General features: G+C 42.7%; 1 protein-coding gene across 1 annotated transcript in view; it reads right to left on the reverse strand.

The window, feature by feature from the left end:
- Nucleotides 1–323: 323 nt before the first annotated feature.
- SDC2 (syndecan 2) overlaps nt 324–22,051 on the reverse strand; it is a 123,801-nt gene continuing 102,073 nt past the window's right edge. Inside the window, exons 2-5 of the mRNA XM_010833476.1 lie at nt 19,782–19,893; nt 11,791–11,927; nt 3,850–3,985; nt 324–2,738 (exon numbers count right to left, since the gene is read on the reverse strand). Of these exons, the coding sequence (XP_010831778.1) occupies nt 2,575–2,738; nt 3,850–3,985; nt 11,791–11,927; nt 19,782–19,893 (549 nt within the window). The 3' untranslated portion in view covers nt 324–2,574. The remainder of the gene's footprint in view (nt 2,739–3,849; nt 3,986–11,790; nt 11,928–19,781; nt 19,894–22,051) is intronic.

Consider the following 22,051-nt stretch of genomic DNA (forward strand, 5'->3'; position numbering starts at 1 on the left):
AGGCACTTGCAGGTGAAACTTTTTAAAAAATGAGCTCATACCATTACCCACATGTGCTCAAAATGGGACAGTTTGAATACTGCACGCTTCTCAAAGAAAGCCGTATTCACACATAGGAAATCATTTAGATGTGGTTAAGGAAACAGGAAATTTTCACATTGGCTTTAATATTTATATTTTACCAAAATTTTCCTGAACTTGGTAATCATTACTAACACTTTTCATAGTAGTATTTACTGAATCTTTAAACACAAACAAACAAACAAAAAAACTGAGCAGAAAACGTAGAGTTGAAGAAAACTGGATGTCAGTCTATACAATGATTTTTTACTTTCAGCATGACAGACTTTATTTTGGCACTTTAACAAATATTTTGCTTTACAGCAGTGACAAAATATTTGCCAGAAATTTCCTTTTCCTGGCATGAATATTCCAAGCAGTTAATATTCTACGAACTGAACTTTGCTATGCTTTGCACAGTTAGAGGTATACCCACTACACTCATAACCTCCATAACCGAGGGACATTGTGCAGCTTTAGAAAGTGCTTGCACTTCTTTCAATCACTCTGCAGTAGACTGATTCTGTAAGTGATGGGACAGGACTTTGAGAATTAAGGCCATTAAGAATTTAAGTAAACACTGTTCTGAGTGCTGCATCAATTTTTTTTTTTGAAATCTGTGGCAATTCCAGGGAATGTCCTCTAAATGAAGCAAGTATTCATACTTCGTTAAAAGCAAATTATATGTTGGAAAGGTTGCTGTTTTTCCTGTCTTCTTCCTACTTTGGCAGTTCACACTTTAAAACAAACTGGTGGTAAAACAGAAAAAGGAAATGTTCAGTTAGAAGGAAGTCCCCAGCCAGGGCGCCAGGGTACCCTCACATTTCCATCTCTTCCTCAGGCATCACTGCTCTCTGGCAACCTCATTCCTAAGCAGTGAAGCCCTCCTTTTAACGCCTAGAACCTCCCTGAGGGACTCTTCTTCCCCATAGTGTGAACTATGGTATTCCATCTATTACTTCTTCAGTTAAACTTCAGGAGAGATTTGGAGCACAGTTTCAAAGGTAAAACAATCCAGAGGACTAAACCATAGATACCGACATCAGGAAAGCCCTCTTTAGTTCTTTGGAAATCATAGTCCTAAAAGTTATTTGTCAGAGCAGGTATCCATCTCAATATTGCCATCAATATTGAGCTACCTTTATAAAGGTTGTGAAACTCACAATTCCCTCCCTGGGAGCCTTCCAATATCTATATCCAAACACACACAGGATGATACATTCAGATTTCCTCTGGCCAATTCAGAAGCGAATCTGATAATAAACAGCTTCATCAAATGAGCTCTTTGGTTTTGATTTACAGACACCGTGGAACACTCAGAAATCAAACCCACAACATCCTTGAGAGCAGACGGTTGTTAGCAAAGGGGAGGTGTACATTTGATCGAAAATGTACAAAATTTATAACAGTGACATTTTCAATATTAGGCCACATGATTTATTCAGTAGTTTTTATATTCCCAAATTACAATTTACGTCTATTCGTAAGACTACAAAAGTTACCATTAGAATTGTCTGTGCTTATAAAATACCAACTTTTTTTTTAACTGTTATATATACTCATTAACACCAGTCTGCAACGAGTTACATAGAATCATAGGCACTTCAAAGGCTTAAAAAGACGTTTACAACTTAAATGCATTTGTAAGAACAAAAACTGATTTTTTCTTAAGTCCCTACTCGTACCTTCAAATTGCAAGAAATTAGCAAATACAGTGGCCAAAGGAATCTGCAGCAACTTCTCAAAATACTGTTAGCATCTTTGGGTTTGCTGAGGCTTGTCAAAAACTCACATCAAATCCTCTCAAAAGAAGATCTGAATGGATAGACATGACTAAACAGTTTTGTGGTGATAATCCAATTTTACACATTAATTTGCTGTTGCAAATCTGCCTGAAGCTACAGGTAATGAAAAATAAAGCAAGTGTAAAATGGATAGTCTGACACTTAAAAATTTATACAAAGTGAAGGTTAAAGTTTACATATTTGAAAATCACATATACACTAAATTACCATTATCTGAATTACCCAAAGACAAATTGCACCGTAACAGCTACAAAAGGCATAGAGTTTTGTTTTGTTTCCAAGGGCGAGCAGAGGAGAGGGGAACAACAGATAAATTAACAAAGTAAGACCAACTTGATAAGGTCACTCTGAGACATGCTGACACAAATGAAATAGCTTTCATCTTCGAACCATCGGATAAAAACACTCTTTTCATATTTGCGCATAGAAATTTAAACCGATTCCATATACATTGAGCGTTTTTATAACATAATATTTTGCCACTGCTATTCACAGAACACTGCAGATGTTAAGTTTGAATTTTATGTTGTTCTAAAGAAATACATGAAAAGATTTAAATACAATGGGATTTTTATCATTAAAGTGCCAGAATGGCTCTTTAATGAAAAAAAAACAAAAAACAAAAAACAAAGATCTTCATTATTCTATGCAAAAGCTTTATTTTTAAAAGTTCAGTGATCTCATAAATAGAGACACTAAATGGGAGTTTTCACGCATAAAACTCCTTAGTAGGTGCCTTCTGATAAGCAGCACTGGATGGTTTGCGTTCTCCAAGGTCATAACTTCCTTCATCCTTCTTTCTCATGCGATACACCAACAGCAGGATGAGGAAAATTGCAAAGAGAAAGCCAATAACTCCGCCAGCAATGACAGCTGAAACACACCAAAGGAAGATTACTTTTAGAAGAGATTCAAGGATGGCAGAAATTAGCTTTGTTAAGGCCAATTTATCGACACTTTCATAAAAAGCTTAATTTGAAAACCCCAAAACTAAAAAAAACTGGATTCAATGAAGCAACCAGGTAATTAAGCAAAGCTGACATTCTTCAAGAGGTATAATACTTCCTTTGATTAGTATTAATAATATCACCCAAAAGCCTCAATAAGAAAAAAATCTGGCTGTGACCTCAACTAGTTCCATACATTAAAACTCTTAAGCCTTTTCAGCATTCACTTTTTGTAATCTAATCTTCTAATTGCTTTTTCAATGAAAACACAAAACATGATATAACTGACTTAAATTTTGCAAAGGAAACTGTGCAAAAAGCATGCAAATTTCCTTTGTCATCTTGGATTTGGGGCTTTCCTCTCAAGGATCAAGTGTTCTACAAAGGTAGAGGTCAGATCTGTGGTTGCTAAGGGAGGGGTGGGGGGTGGGGGAGGGCTAGATTGGGAGCTTGGGATTAGCAGATGTAAACTATTATATGTATAACTGAATCACTTTGCTGTACATTAGAAACTAACACAACGTTGTAAATCAAATATACTTCAATAAAATAAAAAATTTTTAAAAGGACTGTGTTCTAAAATCTTGCAAATCTTCCCCTTTAAAATCAAAGGTTAATACTTTGATTTATGATTAGAGACAACATCCTTCTGTGCCGTAGGCACTGTATCAACGGCCCTCTCCATAAACAACCTTCTCTTAAGTTTATCTTGAGATCAGGAGGTCTTGAATCAAGCCTGACTGAGCTTCACATTCTGCCATACCTGACACCCAGTTGTTCTAGACCAATTTAGGCCTTAACTTTCTTCTTGCCTCTCCCCACCCCAACCCAAATGGCGAGCCAAGGGGTAGGCTGAGAGAGCTGACAGAAAACAGCGACATCCTTTGCCTAACCCTTGCCTCACTCGCTCTGAAAGGAAACAGGTGCTCAAGATGGTTTTCAGTAGTAAGGTAACATCTGGCAAACCCTGCTGATACTTCTAAACATCACTCAGACAACCAGAAGCCTATTTAAGGACCCTCCACCAGGCTACTGACCTGCCAGGACTTCTGTTCGTTTAAACAGATTGTCTGAGTGCTTCTCAGTATATACGTTTGTATCCTCTTCAGCTGGGTCCGTTTTCCTTTCTGAGTCAGGGAGGTGAACTTTTTCCTTATCAATTTCTTCAGGTGACTGGTATAGGCAAAAAAAAAAAAAGAAGAAAGATTATAAAAATCTTCTTTTAATGTGCTGGAAGAAAGAAATAGTAAGTACTTTTCCAAGTTTGTTTTTTTTTCAAACACTGGGTTTAGAAAATAAATGAAATAATCCCTTTGTGTGATGTGTATACCAATGGGTGAGTCCTATGGTGGACCCGCATTGTTCATGGTTTTAACACCCACCACATGTACAGGCAAGATGGACAATTTATTGAGTTCGCAATAATCCTAATGGCATGGTTAGGTTCTCTAAGTTGACATTTCACAAGGATCTCTAGCTTTCTTACCACTCTTCAGTCTTCAGGCCACCATCCCCTTCTAGCTGCTCCAACCCAACAACATTACCCAATTCAACTCACTCCATCACCTTTCTGCTACATGGGGTACTGTGATGGCAGCTTCCCTGCAGGCATTCTCTCTGAGTGTTCTCCCAGGGCTCTGCCTGCTACCACTCTGTGGGGCACAGCCAACAGGCTTCATCTGTAATGATGCCCTCTATTTATTGACTCTTACACCTTCACCACACCCTGGATTAGAATCTAGACTTCAGGGGGTCGAGGGTTCTGTAAGGAGCTCCTGTGTGGCCCTGATCCACTATTTTTCTAGACCTCACTTTTTCTATCTGTCCAGTGAAGGGCACTCTCAGTTTCTTGAGTATTCTACAACTCTCACCATCTCCCCTCCAGGCAGCATTATTCCTACCTATCAGCACCCTACAGGACCCTCATCCTTGGCTGTACCATCATAACAGATCGACCCTCTCCCTATTTTCATCAATAGTAACTACTATTCTCTTGGGCCCCCGAAGTTATTTTGGCACATTTCAAGTTATATATTTTGGTATGTCACCGTCCTTTCAATGGGCTTGCCTGGTGGTGGCTCAGATGGTAAAAAATCTGCCTGCCATGTGGGAGACATGGGTTCAATCCCTGGGTTGGGAAGATCTCCTGAAAGAGGGCATAGCAACACACTTCAGTATTCCTGCCTGAAGAATTCCATGGACAGAGGAGCCTTCCTGGCTACAGTCCACAGGGTCGCAAAGAGATGGATATGACTAAGTGATACCTCATATATCATATATATATACACACACACATATATATAGCCCTTTCAATTTGCGTTTCACCATTCCTTCAAATTCAGTGTCTTCCATGGATTCTCATTCCTGAGGCCTTATCTAGGTCTTTACCACATCATACTCAACTGCATGTGTTGGGTGGCTTCCAATCCATCTCCCAAGGCCACTGCCTAATCTCCAGTAGGAAGCCCTGAAAAGCCATCTCTACCACCACTTACTTACCAAAACTGATCCCTAACATCTGTGCCTTGGTTCATACAGTTCTTCTAACTCCAATGCAAAATTTTCACTTCTTTCATTGTCCATTTGTCCTTCACGAAGTCCTGATGTTCCACCTCTCAAAAACCCCAGAACACTTGACAGCCCATTATACCATCACATAAATCATCTGTTGGCTTTCTAACCTTCAGTACCAATGTTGGCTATCATGTACAAATGACCTAAGATTACACTGAAATCTGAAATCACCTGAAAAGTTAAATATATATATAAGACCACCACTAGAGACTGTTTCATTGTTCTGGACTGAGTAAAACTGGCACTGCTTATTGTTGGTACTTATTTAAAGCTCTCCAGATAATTCTACAGTTTGAGAACCACTGAATTAGATAAGCTCAGTTCAAATGAGATGGTTCTTCTCTATCTGGCTCAAGTTGTTGTTGGCCAACACTACTGACAAAAAACACCATCAATTCTACTAGTCTCTTCCTGTAGACGAAAATATTGTTTAGCTTTATTACTCTTCCTAAGAGCAGCCAACCACCTTCATTAGGATTCTAAGCTGTGGCCCAGTTGAATGCCTGATGGCTTTTTGAAGGCCAGCATTCATCCAATATGGCCACTAGCTACTTAGCCTAGAGGGTTAAAAAGCATGGAGACCTCACCTTTCTGGGGTGCCTTAAGGTCATCAATGTTTCCAAGAAGGATCACTAGGTGAATCCATCTGAGTTCCAGGTCAGTGGGCCTTGCCTCAGTGGACAGAGCACTAGACTGGTTTCCACTGAAGATGATGCATAATAAAGCATGATAAAGAATGCCTGTCTTATTTTCCTAAGCCACACAAAAACCTTGTACTGACTTAACCCTCAATCCGCCATGACTTACAAAAAGCAGAGGCTACAGGAAAATGATCATTTCACTTCCATACAAATGCACTCCAAATTTCACTATTCTCTACATTATTGTGCAGAGAAGGCAATGGCACCCCACTCCAGTACTCTTGCCTGGAAAATCCCATGGATGGAGGAGCCTGGTAGGCTGCAGTCCATGTGGTCGCTAAGAGTCAGACATGACTGAGCAACTTCACTTTCACTTTTCACTTTCATGCATTGGAGAAGGAAATGGCAACCCACTCCAGTTTTCTTGCCTGGAGAATCCTAGGGACGGGGAAGCCTGGTGGGCTTCCATCTATGGGGTCGCACAGAGTCGGACACAACTGAAGCAACTTAGCAGCAGCAGCAGCTACATTATTGTGACAGAAGAAAATAAAGGTCTCCCCTGGCTTTCCTGTACCAAGGGAAAGCAAAGAGAAAAGCTCATTGACAGTATTCTGCCTCAATTCCTCCATTCTTCTCAAGGAAAGCCCATTGTTAATTGGATGCTTTGTAGAAGGACAGACAAGTCAATAGATGAGGAAATGAATTATCTGGATTCTAATTTAGGAGACTTTTCACTGCTCATTAGCAGTTAAGGGAGAGTTAGGAAAGGGAAGAGAAAACTCAAGTAGGTTGATACCCAGGTTTGTGATGAGGGAAAGAGGAAGTGAGTTCTGGTGGTGAATGAGGGGAAAGTAAGTAGCTACTGTGACATTAGAGATGGATTTAATTCATCCATGTCATCTCTGTCTCATTTATATGACAGATCACATGAGTTCCCCTCAGGTCTTTTCAGTCCCTAAAATCCTTTGAGAGAGTTAACATTTCCATTTTACTCAGCTTCTGATCCAACAGCCAGGAATGAGCTTACATTTCAGGGGGTCTGCAGGTTGGGTATAGGAGGTCTCCACAGAACTGGGGTTCCCACATACTCACAGGAATGAGTGCACAAGCTTCTAAGTGCTCTGGATGGAACAGTTACTCTTTAAATTTACAAGTTTTATTGTATGAAAGGAAGAGTTTGACTAATAAGAATACTTTCTATAGTACAGAACTAATCTGAAATGCCTGGACTCTCATATATGTGTGCAAAGTGAAATTATGAAAAGGCAGCATAGATGATTAGATGAAGTCAATTAAAGATCTGTCATATCCATGTCTGGTTCTTTGGATACCATGAAAATGTAACTGAGTAAAAGGTTATGAGCAATGCTCTGCTTGAACAGATACCTGTATTCTTTTATTTTAGTCACATACATTTACAACAAACTGGACAGAATATCTATAACAGTGACATCAATGCCACTGTGATGCCCACTCAAAAGCAGTCTGTATTAATGGTATCCGAAAAGCAATGTTTAATTTAGCTGTGCCATGTAATTACAATATAGAAAATTTAATCACTAATATTAATATTATGGTAAGTACTGAAAAAGTGTTCAACACAATGACTAGCACTCAATAATATCTCCCACAAATGGATGAACTTTTACTATTACTACATCAAAAACAAACGCTACCAAGAATACGTTAAACTGTTTTGGGGTCCTTCCTTTCTGAGCTCATCTGCCAAACATCTACCTTCTTTATTTCAATCTGACACAATTACTCCCTTAAAGTCAATTTTTCAAAACTTACATCAATTTTCAACCTATTGTTGTCAACTGACCAGACAGCTCTATGTCAACTTAGGTTTTCCTGAGGATAAAAACTCTACCACAAAAAGCCAAAACTGAGTTTCTTGTCTTAAGCTGCTGCTGCTGCTGCTGCTAAGTCACTTGAGTCGTGTCCGACTCTGTGCGACCCCACAGACGGCAGCCCACCAGGCTCCGCCGTCCCTGAGATTCTCCAGGCAAGAAAACTGGAGTGTTGCCATTTCCTTCTCCAATGCATGAAAGTGAAAAGTGAAAGTGAAGTCGCTCAGTCCTGTCTGACTCTTAGTGACCCCATGGACTGCAGCCTACCAGGCTCCTCCATCCATGGGATTTTCCAGGCAAGAGTACTGGAGTGGGGGTTGCCATTGCCTTCTCCGTGTCTCAAACTAGTGAGTCCTAATGGTTATGGTTCCTGACCTCAGGGGATTCAGTCACGACCAGTGGTCACATATACGTGCAGTAGAGTCAGATGCGTCTTTCAGCGGCCACCCCGGATGACCTACCCTCAGCTGCACCTGTTGCTTTTCACTTATCTTCTCCCTTTTTCATTCATTCAACAGAATCCATTTCTGGAGCAGCTACCATGCAGGGAGCCAAATGGGTCTGCCTCACGGCTCACAGCTCCTCCTTCTCCTAGCGCCTGGCCTGTGAAGTGGGTCTACCGCTAACGGTAACAGGCCCTTCTCCATCCAACAGAGAGCACTCCAGTCTAGAGAGGACTCTCCTGGCTGCTCCACATCTGAAGAAACCTAGCCAGCCCTGTTCCTCACCACCCTATGTGCTTACATGGGGAGTGCGGTGGGTAGGAAGTTAGCGGGGAAGCGAAAAACAAGTGCACTGTGGGAAGGGGAGGGGAAGAACAAATGCACTGTGGGAAGGGGAAGGGAAGAACAAGTGCACTGTGGGAAGGGGAGGGGAAGAACAAGTGCACTGTGGGAAGGGGAGGGGAAGAACAAGTGCACTGTGGGAAGGGGAGGGGAAGAACAAGTGCACTGTGGGAAGGGGAGGGGAAGAACAAGTGCACTGTGGGAAGGGGAGGGGAAGAACAAGTGCACTGTGGGAAGGGGAGGGGAAGAACAAGTGCACTGTGGGAAGGGGAGGGGAAGAACAAGTGCACTGTGGGAAGGGGAGGGGAAGAACAAGTGCACTGTGGGAAGGGGAGGGGAAGAACAAGTGCACTGTGGGAAGGGGAGGGGAAGAACAAGTGCACTGTGGGAGAGGGAGGGGCGTCATCCGGCTGGAAGCCCATGTGCAGCCCTGCCTGCAGAGGGGGCACTTCTCACTCCAGAGACAGCCTGTCCCTACCTTCATGACACAATCTTCCACATCCTGTCTGCTGTTAGACCTTGGCAGCATCTCATTTCTAACCAACAGACGGGTGAGCACCAAACAGGGACACCTGTGACTCCAAGCTCTCCTAAGCAGCATGCTATCCTCCACTGTCTGCAGTCCCCTGCCGCTGTTACTCCACACTTTCCCTTGGTGAACTGCCCCAGTCTCTACTGCTCTAACTGACTTCCATGAAGGCTTACAGAGTGCTTGCTGGGTCTCTGGTGCCATGCTGCATGCCCTCACATTTAATCTTCCCAAGGACCAAGAGAAATGGGTCAGAGAAGCTAAGACACTTGACCAGATCTAGGACTTGAGACATTACTTTGCCGAAAAAGTCTAGTCAAAGCTATGTCTAGTTATGTCTAGTTTGTGTCTATGTCTTTGTCTAGTCAAAGCTGTGGTTTTTCCAGTAGTCACGCATGGACGTGAGAGTTGGACCATAAAGAAAGCTGAGGGCCGAAGAATTGATACTTTCGAACTGTGGTGTTGGAGATTCTTGAGAGTCCCTTGGACTTCAAGGAGATCAAGCCAGTCAACCCTAAAGGAAATAAATCCTGGATACTCATTCGAAGGACTGATGCTGAAGCTGAAACTCCAATACTTTGGCCACCTGATGCAAAGAGCAGACTCATTAGAAAAGAGCCTGATGCTGGGAAAGATTGAAGGCAGGAAAAGAAGGGGACAACAGAGGACGAGATGGTTGGACAGCATTGCTGATTCAATGGACATGAGTTTGAGCAAGCTCTGGGAGATGGTGAAGGGACAGGGAGGCCTGGTGTGCTGCAGTCCATGGGGTCGCAAAGAGTCAGACACGACTGAGCCACTGAACAAACAACAACAGGATTTGAAACTTCAGCCTTCTTCAGACTACATGCATTTTCCAACTTAAGAAGCTTACCTAGTCGTAGCTGGTCAGCTAATTGCAATACCATGCTAATAAAGCCAAAATCACCAGTCCCCTAGTTTCCATTAGAAACCTTTGCTCTGTTTTAAGGCCAAAGATCTTGTTTCTTATAAGACAGTTCTCAGAATGAATATAGAGATGTACCCACACTCATCGTTACCATTGGAAGAGCTGAAGTTTACATACGACTGGTGGTGCGCCTGAAAAGACTTTGGGAAAATACTCATTGAGATTAGTACCTGGGGTCTTCTTAGTCCATAACCTATTTCAGCAGATGTAAAGTTTACAATGGTTTTAACTCACAACCAATTCTTTATGAAATAAAAACAAATTTTCTTAATGTACGTCACATAAACTGAAAAGGTTTTGCTTAACTGGGCTGTGAGTTCCTTAAGAAGAAGAACCCTGTAAAAAAGATTTGTTTATAAGCTAGGCCCGGGTGATAAAAATAATAGGTAGAATTAGCCATTAGGCTATGAAAAGACATGGCGGAACTGTAAATGCATATTACTAAGTGAAAGAAGCCAGTCTGAAAAGACCACATACTACATGATTCCAACTATGCAACATTTTGGAAAGGCACAAACTACGGAGATACTAAAAAGAAATCAGTGGTTTCCAGGGGCTGGGAGGGCAGGAGGAACAAACATGTAGGGGATAGAGGACTTTTAGGACAGTGAAGTTATTCTGCAGGCTACTAATGGAGGATACACGCCCATTAGAAATGTGTCAGAACCCATACAATGTAATACATCACGGTGAGCAAACCCTAAATTAAACTCTGGACTCTAGGAGATTATGACCAGCCAATGTAGATTCTTGCTCCTTGAAGAAAAGCTATGACAAACCTAGACAGCATATTAAAAAGCAGAGAAATTATTTTACCAAAAAAGGTCCATCTAGTCAAAGCTGTGGTTTTTCCAGTAGTCATGTATGGATGTGAGAGTTGGACTGTAAAGAAAGCTGAGCACTGAAGAATTGATGCTTTTGAGCTGTGGTGTTGGAGAAGCCTCTTGAGAGTCCCTTGGACTGCAAGGAGATCCAACCAGTCCACCCTAAAGGAAATCAGTCCTGAATATTCATTGGAAGGAATGATGCTGAAGCTGAAACTCCAATACTTTGGCCACCTTTGATGTGAAGAACCCACTCACTTGAAAAGACCCTGATGCCGGGAAAGATTGAAGGCGGGAGGAGAAGGGGACGACAGAAGATGAGATGGTTGGATGGCATCACTGACGTGATGGACATGAGTTTGAGTGAACTCCAGGAGTTGGTGATGGACAGGGAAGCCTGGCGTGCTGCAGTCCATGGGGTCACAAAGAGTTGGAAACAACTGAGCCACTGAACTGAACTGAATGTGGATTCACCAGTTGTAACAAGTGTACCTCTCTGTCACAGGACGTTGATAGTGGGGGGCAGTTGAACATTATGGGGGCGGGTGGTATACGGGAACTCTCTGTGCTTCCCACTCAGTTCTGCTGTGAACCTATAACTGCTTTGAAAAACAAAGCCTATTTAACAACAACAACAAAAAAAGCAGTAGGTGGCAAATGTCAAAACAATCTTGAAGAGTAAGGAGGAGCCATTTACAATACAATGAAAAGACCAGTTGACCTTACAGTTTTAAAAGGTGCCTCTTAAAAGGAACATTCTGTACAATTTTTTTTAAAGGCACATTGACAATAACCTGATGACGCGATGCGAAATAAAACACACCTTTGTCTGAGCAGGGATCTTGTCCTGTATCTTGCTCAGCGTTGTGGTTTCCACTCTTGGAGCAGTACTAGTGAATGGTATCTTTGGAATGGGTCGAGACGTGGTCAGCTCTGGACTCTCTCCATCCTCACCAGCTCCTGGAAGAATAAGCAAAGACGAGCTAAGCACACGAGTCACGACACAGAATTCTACAGTATCAGGCTACTTGGTCTAAAGTTGATGATGACAGAGTCATGTTTTTTCACAATACCTGCTCCTTAGGAACTCAGCATAAACCTTCCTGCAGTCTTCAGAGCAATAAAGAAATGACTTCAAAGTGGATCTGTGGGGAGTCTGGCATTTTTTTCTATATTATTATTATTATTCCGAAAGTTCTCAAGTAGCCCTTTTAAAAATAATTTATTTGGCTGCATCAGGGCTTAGTTGTAGCATGAGGGAATGTTTCATTGTGGCACACAGACTCTCCAGTAGTGGCCTGTAGGCTCAATAATTGCTGCACCCGGGCTCTCTGGTTGCAGTGCATGGATTTAGCAGCTCCATGGTATATGGGGTCTTAGTTCCCCGATCAGGGATCGAACCAATGTCCCTTGCATTGCAAGGTAGATTCTTAACTGCTGGACCACCAGGGAAGACCCTCAAGTAGCCCTTCTTTTACTTGTGTGTTCAGTTTCTCCTCCTCAAGAGATTGCTTCCCTTCTATGCTGAAACATGCTATATTTTCCATTTTCCATCACAACAACAATGAAAAGGGAACACTGACCCTTTATCTGAGTGAGCTGCTGCACTTCCTCCCCTGTTTATAGTCAGACTTTCTCAGTGGTGTGCAGACTCACTGGCTCCTTCCCACACCATCTATTCCACTTTCTGCTCTACTCCCCCTAGTCGAATGTTCCCTGTCACCACACTGCTGGCATGTTTTCTTAAGGTCACCATTCCCCTTCACATACCATATCCAGTGGCATTTTCCAGAGTGGTCCTCATCTAATTGAACCTCCTAGTATCACTGGTCGCTTGTCAACTCTCACCTCCTTTCTGATACACTGCCTTTGGGTTTCTATGACTTTGACTTCCTGGCTTTCCCCTCACCTCTCTGGCTATTTCTAAGTCTCCTTTGCAGATTCACTGTCTTCTACCTGGACACAAAATGTGAAAAGTTCCTTAAGGTTGAGCCCTAGGCGGCACCTTACTCTACACTTTCTCTCTCACCCATGGCTTCTGTTACATCTAAATACAAATGAAACCCAAGCTAACCCAAGTGGTTCCCTTCTACCACTCCTCCGAAATTTAGACCTACATATCCACCAGCCTACTTGGCATTTTCACTTGAATGACTCAAAGGTAGTAAATACATCTTGGTCATGTTCAAAATAGAACTCATGAAACAGACCTGTGGTTGCCAGGGGAGAGGAGGTAAGGAGGGAAGGATTGGAAGTTTGGGATTAACAGATGCAAATTATGATACATAGAATGGATAAACAACAAAGTCATATTCTATAGCACAGGGAGCTATATTCAATATCCTGTGATAAACCATAATGGAAAAGAATATGGAAAAATATACACAACTGAATCACTGTCGTACAGCAGAAATGAACACAATATTGTAAATCAACTATCTGTCCATAAAATTTTAAAAAACTAGAACTCATGATTTCCCTGCCTGTCCCTCTACAAACGCAGTCTTTTCTCCTCACGTTATCTGGCAGTGAGTGGAACCCTTTGTTCCTGTAAATCACAGCTCTGGCTCCCTCCCCTCTTCCTCACCACCACATTGAATCCATCACCGGTTCTATGGATTTCACCTTCTTTTTATGTCTCCACTCTTAACACCTTTCTGGAGTTCCCGGGCTTCCACCCCGTCCAGTCTTCCCACCGCCACTGTACCTCCCTTCTTCCTCGTTTCCCTCTAGTCCTCTGTGCACAGACGGGCTGCAACCCATCACTCTCCTGTTTAACACCGTACCAGTGGCACTCCACTGCTCCCAAGGTGAATAGAAAACGCCGCCGCCTCTTCTTGTGTAGTCGGTCCTGGCCTACCTTTCAGTTTCCTTCAGCATCATTTGTCCTGTTATCCCCTAGACTCCAGCTGTGGAGTCTGATCTTCGGCCAGAAGTCTTTGCCTAGTTAATTTCTAAACCTCACCTCTAGACTTTTAGCACAAATGTCATTCCTTGGAGAAGGCCTTCCTTCCACATTAGAGTCTTCATCACCTGCTTATTTAGCACCACCTTTCTTACCCTAAGACTGCATTTATCACAAGCTTCCTATGGCTGAGGGATTGCATTTGATTGGCTCCCCAAAAGAGTGTCTAACAAAATCCCAGCACCTCCAGGCGCTGACCCAGTATCTGTGCGGTAAGGACTGACCACTGACTTCCAACTGGACACTATGTCTTTTGTTTGTTCATTTTGCCTTTTTACAAAAATAACATTTGAGAATTGTTCACATTCAAATACAACATTCTTTTTAAGTTGATCATTTGTCAAACTTGTAACAACTCAAAAAATCCAAAGTCTGTAACTCAAACTAACCTGCTTCCTCAGACAGGAAAAAATGATGAATAGCCCCAGACTCCACATGGAATCATGTTAAAATAACAAGCAGTTCAAAAAATATGAGGTAAGATACTAGGAAAAGTGCAAAACTATGAATATGACTCATTTTAAATATGTTAATATATTGATTTCCTCCAGCATGTACACTCATTATTTAGGAAAAAAAATGGTGAAGAGTGTATTGAAATAAATATGGGATTTGGCATTAAACAAACTTAGTACTTGTTCTGGCATTTATTATCTCTGTGACCTTGGACAAATAATGCTTGAGGTAGTTTCTTCATCAGTAAAATGGGGATAACAACCACTAATTCTCAGAGGTGCAAACATTATATATATATATTTTTGAATTATATATATATATATTTGAAAGCATTCTGTGTACATAAAATGTTACATAAATGTAAGTCATTAATAATGATGGGTCCAAATACACTGCTCTCTCATATCAGCTTCCCTGATTTTCCATAGAAATTTTATACATAATATGACTGATTTGCTTCTTAGGAAAAAAATTCAATGAGAAATGAAAACTTTTCAATTAAGGGTTTTCGAGACTCTTGGCTTACAACAGCTACAAATACAAATCGCCAAATTAGGAGTTTGGATAATTTGTTGTGAAAGAAGAGATTTTGTAAAGTAGAAAATTCTTTCAAGTTAGCACTTCTTAAATTAGATGAGTGACCCACCTCAGGTGGCTCTTCCACTGCATTTATCATCTTTATTAAAAAGACTGACCCTCTTGCCCAAACCAGAAATCTGGGGACCCCATTGATCACATCCCCTTCACCCCTGACTTTCAGCTCTCACTGTCCTCTGTGCCTGAAACAGCTTAGCCTTGAGCCAAAGCCTGTTTCTACCCTGGAAACTCTCCTGCTTAAACTCTCATTCCTAAAATCAGTGTCATCCCCTCTTTCTCTATCATGGAACTATTTTTATCGGCTTCCACTGTTCACTGAGTCTCTTCTTTAAAAAAAAAAAAATTACATTTTTTTCTACTTCCTAAAGAAATATATCTTTTGAAAAATAAGGCATTTTTTTTTTCACAGATGAAATTGGGAAATAGGGAATATAGGAAGGAATAAATAAGATTATTCCACCATCAGAGAAAGCATCATTAGATTTTATTTACTAAAGTGTCCCTAGCACCTAGAATGGTGTCTATTTCCCCATGTTACGGGCCATTATTAAATATTTGTTGAATGAATTGAATAAGCATCTGCATATCATCTCATCTCCTAATGAGCTGTTCATTTCTGACATGACAGTTTCACTCTCCAAGGACTCTTGCACTCTCACAATGTTCCTTTTTTATAGTATTCTCTTCTTGTTTCAACATTAAAGCACCTTATCGCTCCAAATTTAGTACGTTTTTCTCTAAGTTCTCACTGTTAGTTTCTGTTCTCTTCCCATTTGGGGGTATAGGAAGGTCTGGATCTTTCAGAAGTCCTCCTGTAAATGTCCAGGGAGCCTTGGTTGTCTTCTCGTATTTAAGAGGGAAAAGTTGAGCAGCTGACTAGAAGCTCTGAGCACACAGGAGAAGTCTGTCAAATGCCAATGTCAGTATCTTAGAGCTATTTCCTTTGAGTTGGTTCAAGTCCCTAGAGAGGGTGAAGGCCAAGTTCTGGGAACTGACTGGGAGAAGACAACTGCGAAAATCTCTGCATTCACCTAAGCATTAATCTAAGAACTTGTTCTCCCTGTTTTCAATGTGGGGCCCCCATCCCCAAATGTGCCTGGTACATTTCCAGTCCAAATACCCTCTGTTTTTTCTCTCCAGATAACAAACCTCCAGTTTTCTTCTCAGGTCAGGAGCATCAATCCCTTTGCTGCATTCTGATGGGAAGGAATTAGGGAATCCACTTACTTTTTTTTTTTTTTTAACTTTTTATTGTGTATTGAAGTATAGTTGATTAACAATGTTGTGATAGTTTCAGGTGGGAAACCGACTTAGTTCATAAACTTTCAGTCAGTCATCCTGAGTTTAGTACCATCTTCACCCTCCATCTAGTGGCGTGAATTCTAGGGCCCTGTGGGGACTCTGCCGTGTAAATTAGCTTGCTTCTTTGCTCTCCCCACCCCCGCCCCCATCCGCACCCCACAGCTGGCTAACTCAGCTTTCTCATGTCTGCCAAGTCTGTTACTACAAGCCCATCTGCCTCCCAGCTTTCAAAACACTGTGGCCTTTGGCTCCTATACTGTTCCATTTGTCCTCATGAGTTTAGGCCCAGTTTGTTTTGGGCAGTTTAGCTGGGTATTGGAAGGTATATACCTTCAATCCGCTACCTTTATCCAGAACTCTGCATTTAACTCTTAAACACTTTTGTTGTACAGCACCTTCTTAGGCTATATCACCCATGACATGGTGTAACAATTATTTTTTTTCTCATGTCTACATTTTTCTCATCTGACTCTTGGTTCCTTGAGCACAGAAACCTAGTTTTTCATCTCTGTGTGTCCAAAGAATATGGTCAAGCATCTGGCCCACAGTGAACGTCCATGGAACGTTTAAGTGGATGGTTGAAGTTTCTATGTCTGTCAATGCCCACCCCTGAGCCCACATATATAGTAAGAGGATGATACATCTTCTCCCCTGGGAGGTGCCCTCTGGGTCTCGGGACATTCCTACAGGTTCTGTGCTCCTCTACTGAACAGTGTGACAGCACTGAGAACAGAGGGAACATTGGCCAAGGAGACCCCAGTTTCCACCAGGGATGGTGCATCGCCGAGGCAGGGTCTCCTCATTCTAGAGTGGGGCTTCAGGACACAGGAGGCAGTAGAGCAAAGGAGCGAAGAGAACACACTCTCAAGCCCAGCTCCCTGGCCCCTATCCCAGCTCCATTTCCAACAGTGTGTGTGATCTGAGGCAAGCTATTCAATCTCCTCAGGCCTTAGATTTTTTTTCATACGAAAAACAGAGGTAACAGAATCTGTCTTTATAGAGATGTTATAAGACTAGGAATGGTGTCTGACATGCAATAAATAAGTAATAAGTAAAGAGCTTTACAAGTTTTAGTTATAACTTCTGCTACCTTTAAGCTGAAAATCAACATCCCCAGTATAGTGCAAGGAGGTTTCCAAAATCCAGAACGATACACTTCTTTGCAGCAATGATCTGCCCAAGGTTGCAGCCAAGGCAGAAGCAATGTGGGCCCACATTTAAGTCTGAGCTCGATCTGTCTGATGAGTGGTTCAGGATTTCAAACGACCACTTCAATCCCCTTCCACCTGGATGGGGGACATGGGGGGGCTTCCAGAGGAGCAGGACTGAATCTGCATTCTTTATATTAAATTTAAGGACCATCTTAGCAGAAATCAGAAAAATGACTTGGACAACCTCTACAAGTCTCTAACAACTCTCAGATTCTAAGATCTGTGAAATGAGGACCAAAATGTATGTAGAGGTATATTTCCTGAGACATTTTGAAGAAGACAGTTACAAAGCACTTTTGAGGTGTTAACCAAAAAAAGAGGTGCCATGAGTGAACAGTATTAATAGAGTTGTGGGCTACAGAGAACAACTTTTCACACTCATCCTGCATGTGTGATATGTATCACTCTCCCCAGAATAACTAGGGCTATTTTTACATGAGCACTGCATTGTAAGCTCACTGTTAACTAGGTCGGCCACTACCCTTCTTGTCTTTCTCAGACTCGCCATTTTCCAACCTAAGATACTCATTCTTACGTAGCTAGATCTCTCCCAAAGACAAAATTTTAATTTGCTCTGGGTATTCTGAAGCCCACGCTGATCTGATTGTGAGACATCTACATTCAGCATTTGTTCAGTTGCTAACTCATGTCTGACTCTTTGCAATCCCATGCACAGCAGCACACCAGGCTTCCCTGTCCTTCACTATCTCCCAGAGTTTGCTCAAACTCATGTCCATTGAGTCAGTCCAATGGACTGACCCAACCATCTCATCCTCTGTCATCCCCTTCTCCTCCTGCCCTCAATCTTCCCCAGCATCAGGGTCTTTTCCAATGAATCAGCTCTTCACATCAGGTGGCTTCAGCTTCAGCATCAAATTCAGGGTTGATTTTCTTTACGATTGACTTGTTTGATCTCCTTGCTATTCAAGGGACTCCCAAGAGTCTTCAGCACCATGGTTTGAAAGTAGCAGTTCTTTGACACTCAACCTTCTTTATGGTCCAAGTCTCACATCTGTACATGACTATTGGAAAAACCATAGCTTTAACTACACAGACTTTTACCAAATGTTGAATGTAAAATGAAACTCAAATCAAGGAAGATCCTGGATAAGACTTGCCTAGCATGCTGCTGACCTCACCTTCCTGATCTGATCATTAATACATGCACTAACTCCTCCTCTTTCTCAGTTTCCTGGGAGCCTCCTGGCACAGGTGAAATATGTCCCAGGTATGGGAAATTGATTGCAAAATGATCAAATCCTTTCTCTTCCTTGTAGTGTCTTCCTCTGCACTGTGACAACCCTACAGCTCCCTTCACTAGGAGGCAGAGTCTGGGCTGGGCCTACGACTGGCTTTGACCTATTAAACATGGTAGTGAAATTGTGCCCATTCGAAGGCTTCAAGAGCCTTTGCACACTCCTACTTGCTATCTTGGGATCTCTGTCTCCTCTCTGTGGACAAATGGCTGGACTTCTGGAGAATGAGAGCCCACAGTGACCAGAGCCACGTCTGCCCGGCTACCCCACAGATATGACAGAGCCCAGCAAGATCAGCAAACTCAACCTGCAGCTGACCACTGACATGGGAAAGAGCCCAGTCAGGCCACCTAAATTGCCACCCTGAAGAATAAGGAGCTAAACAAAATGACTGTTGTTTTTAGCCACTACACTTTGGGATGGTTTGTTACGAGGCATTACTGAAGTAATAGATAACTGATACACCATAGGAGTTGAAGATATTAGTGTACAATCATTTTACTTGGCTGCTACATTCTCCCTCCTACTTCTGAGCAATACACTAGCAGTAAGAAAGTATAACTCTTCTTGGTCTCATTTATAAGCTTTAAGGTAGGGCTGGCAGTTTTATGAAACTAGTATTTGAGGGTGGTTTTCAGGACATCACTCTGATAATGTTGACAGAACACTGACCACACGCCAAGCAGCAAGCTCTAAGAGTTACAGATGTATCAACCCCTTAAGATGCATGACAACCCTATGTGGGAGGGCTGATTATTATCTTCCAGTCTATAAATGAGGAAACTGAGGTTCAGCCAAATTAAATATATTCCCAAGATCTCACAGCTCAAGTAGCTGAGAGCTAGAATTCACACCCAGGCACTGTGACTCCACAGAGCGTGCCCTTAACAGTTATGCCTCCTGCTTGCTTCCCTGAAGCACATTCCAAAAGAGTGTGAGTGTATGTGTGTGTAAGAGAGGGTGTGTGTGTGCACGTGCATACACAAACACAGAGAACAGAGATGAGTGTGGATGCAGCTAGCCTTACCCGAGCCTGATGCAGACGCGTAGTCATCATCGTCAATAGGATACACTCCTGAAGCTTCTTCAATGGAGCTGTTGTCAAGGTACATGTCTTTATCAGATGTCAGCTCTGCCCGCTGAGAAAGCAAAGAGAGGCGAGGATGGTGAGAAATTAGGAAATGAGTTTATTCAGGCTTATACCTCAGTGACTACCTACCCTCTTTCCTGTTCCTTTAAGCCGATTTTTGTCCCTACCTTTCCTCAGCACACCCTGACAAGTCGCATGACGTCAAGGGCTGACCACAGACAATGCTCCTGAGGGAAACCTAACCCAGTGGATCCTCAGAAGATGCCTCAGAAGCACCTATCACGGGCTTATTTCCTCACTTCCCACTAAAGCTGTCTGAGTTCCAGTGGCCCCAGTGCTAGCTCGAGCCATCTGCTTTCCCAAAGTTACCGTGAGGCTCCTTGATTGGAAAAGCTGCAAGACAGTCAACTCATTTAAGACTTTCTTGGGGATGTATTAGGGTGCTTGGGCAAAATCACCTCCCAGGGATGCGTCAAGGTCCCTTGGACAATTACAGGCCCGGCCACACTGAGAGAGGCACCATCATGGCCAGGAGCTCTCAGGGGCCACGGAGAGGCCAGCACCACACCCGCCAGGAGCAGGGCCTGCGAGGCTGTGGACTGGGGCAACAGCCCACCGCGAGCCGCATCTGGGGCCCACAGGCTTAGTGGAGCCTTAATGACAAATGCAGATAAACCCACACGAGCGCATTCTTTTTATATTCCTGGCACTGGGTAACAGCAAATCACACACTGAATAGGGAAAGGGATCATTCACTAAGTCGACCAGTTCCACAGCTTCTTAGCTCTTCAGTAAGAATTTTAGTATTAAAATTCAACTTAATCCTGCCAAGAGAGTCATTCGCATGAAGTGGAGGCTGAGTAGATGTATAATTTTTCTTAAATGGTTTCAGTAAATTGATATTTTACCACCAGTATCTCATGAAAGCCCAGAAACAAATACAGCAGCCTGTAAGCCTCTAAAAACACTTGTGTTTGGAAAAAGGCAGCACTCATTATTGTCCTATTTTTTAAAAAATCAAATGGAATGTTTGTTTTTAACAGGAATGACAAAAAAATGTTTCCCTCATTACAGTGGCTTTCATTAGATTTCCTTTTATTGATAAAATAACACCTTCTCCTGCTCCAGCTGTCACTGGACTGGAACCTTCCAAGGAGGACACCGGGGCCACCCCATCACGGCACCACTTTCTTCTCTAGGGTTTCGACAGCTGATTGGAGAGACCGAAGTGTCCTAAAGCCAAGCCAGTGTCCTCCAGGCCTCAGTGACAACTACCGTGAAGGTATGGCTGCCCGCTTTGCTTAAGCGGCCACATTGGCACGTTCTGAGAACTGAGACCTTAATTAGACACTGGTTTCCCAGTGGCCTGGCCGGCAGGCACTGAATGAGCACCCTGAGACAAGAGTGTGCTGGAATTTTCCTAGAACAGTCAGAGCTTAACTCTGCCCTCTGAGGCCATGTTGCATGATAGTAGTCTCCAAGGCTTTCACCAGTCTGGGCCAGGTTTCCCAAAGCTCGTGAACCTACAGTATCAGGAGCTGTGGGTTCCACAGCCCCACCATCAGCGTCACTGACCCTGGCAGTCTCTTAGCTTCTATGAGAGCAAGGACTGTGCTTCATACACCCTCTGTTCACCCAACTCCCCACAATCACACCATCTGGTGGGCAGCAGGTGCTCACCAAACCCCGCTTGGGCCGTTTGCTGTCCTGCGTGCACTAAACTTTGTCCTATGAACTCCACCAGCAGAACCCTCTCATTCTTTCTCTCAAGTCCAGTCTACAAAACAGGCTCTGTTTTTTCAGACCTTCCATGTCCCCTTGTTAGGAACTACTATTTTGGATTTTGTAGCCTGTGAACAACTGAAGACAAAGGCTCGGTGTTATTGTTAATTGTCTGGTGTGCATTTTTCTGTGGCCCCTCAGCAGAGCACACTTGGAGAAGGCAGGGCCTCAATGACCTGAGTTCTCTGGCCCTTTTGGAAGGCATGGGGATTCAATAAATATTTGCTGACTGCAAATATTTATTGAAATTACCTAAATTTATTGAGATTACCTAAAACAAACTGGCCTTTGACTCAGGCTTCAGAGTTAACACATGTCACGAGTCCTGGGGGACTCCTACAGTTGATATCTTTCCATCTGAAGCCTCGGAGATCATCAGTCCCAAACTGTACACGTGGACAGGGACCTATTTGCGCAACCTTGAA

Source organism: Bison bison, unplaced genomic scaffold (genome assembly GCF_000754665.1).
Source record: "Bison bison bison isolate TAMUID 2011002044 unplaced genomic scaffold, Bison_UMD1.0 scf7180017863702, whole genome shotgun sequence".
Lineage (NCBI taxonomy): Eukaryota > Metazoa > Chordata > Mammalia > Artiodactyla > Bovidae > Bison > Bison bison.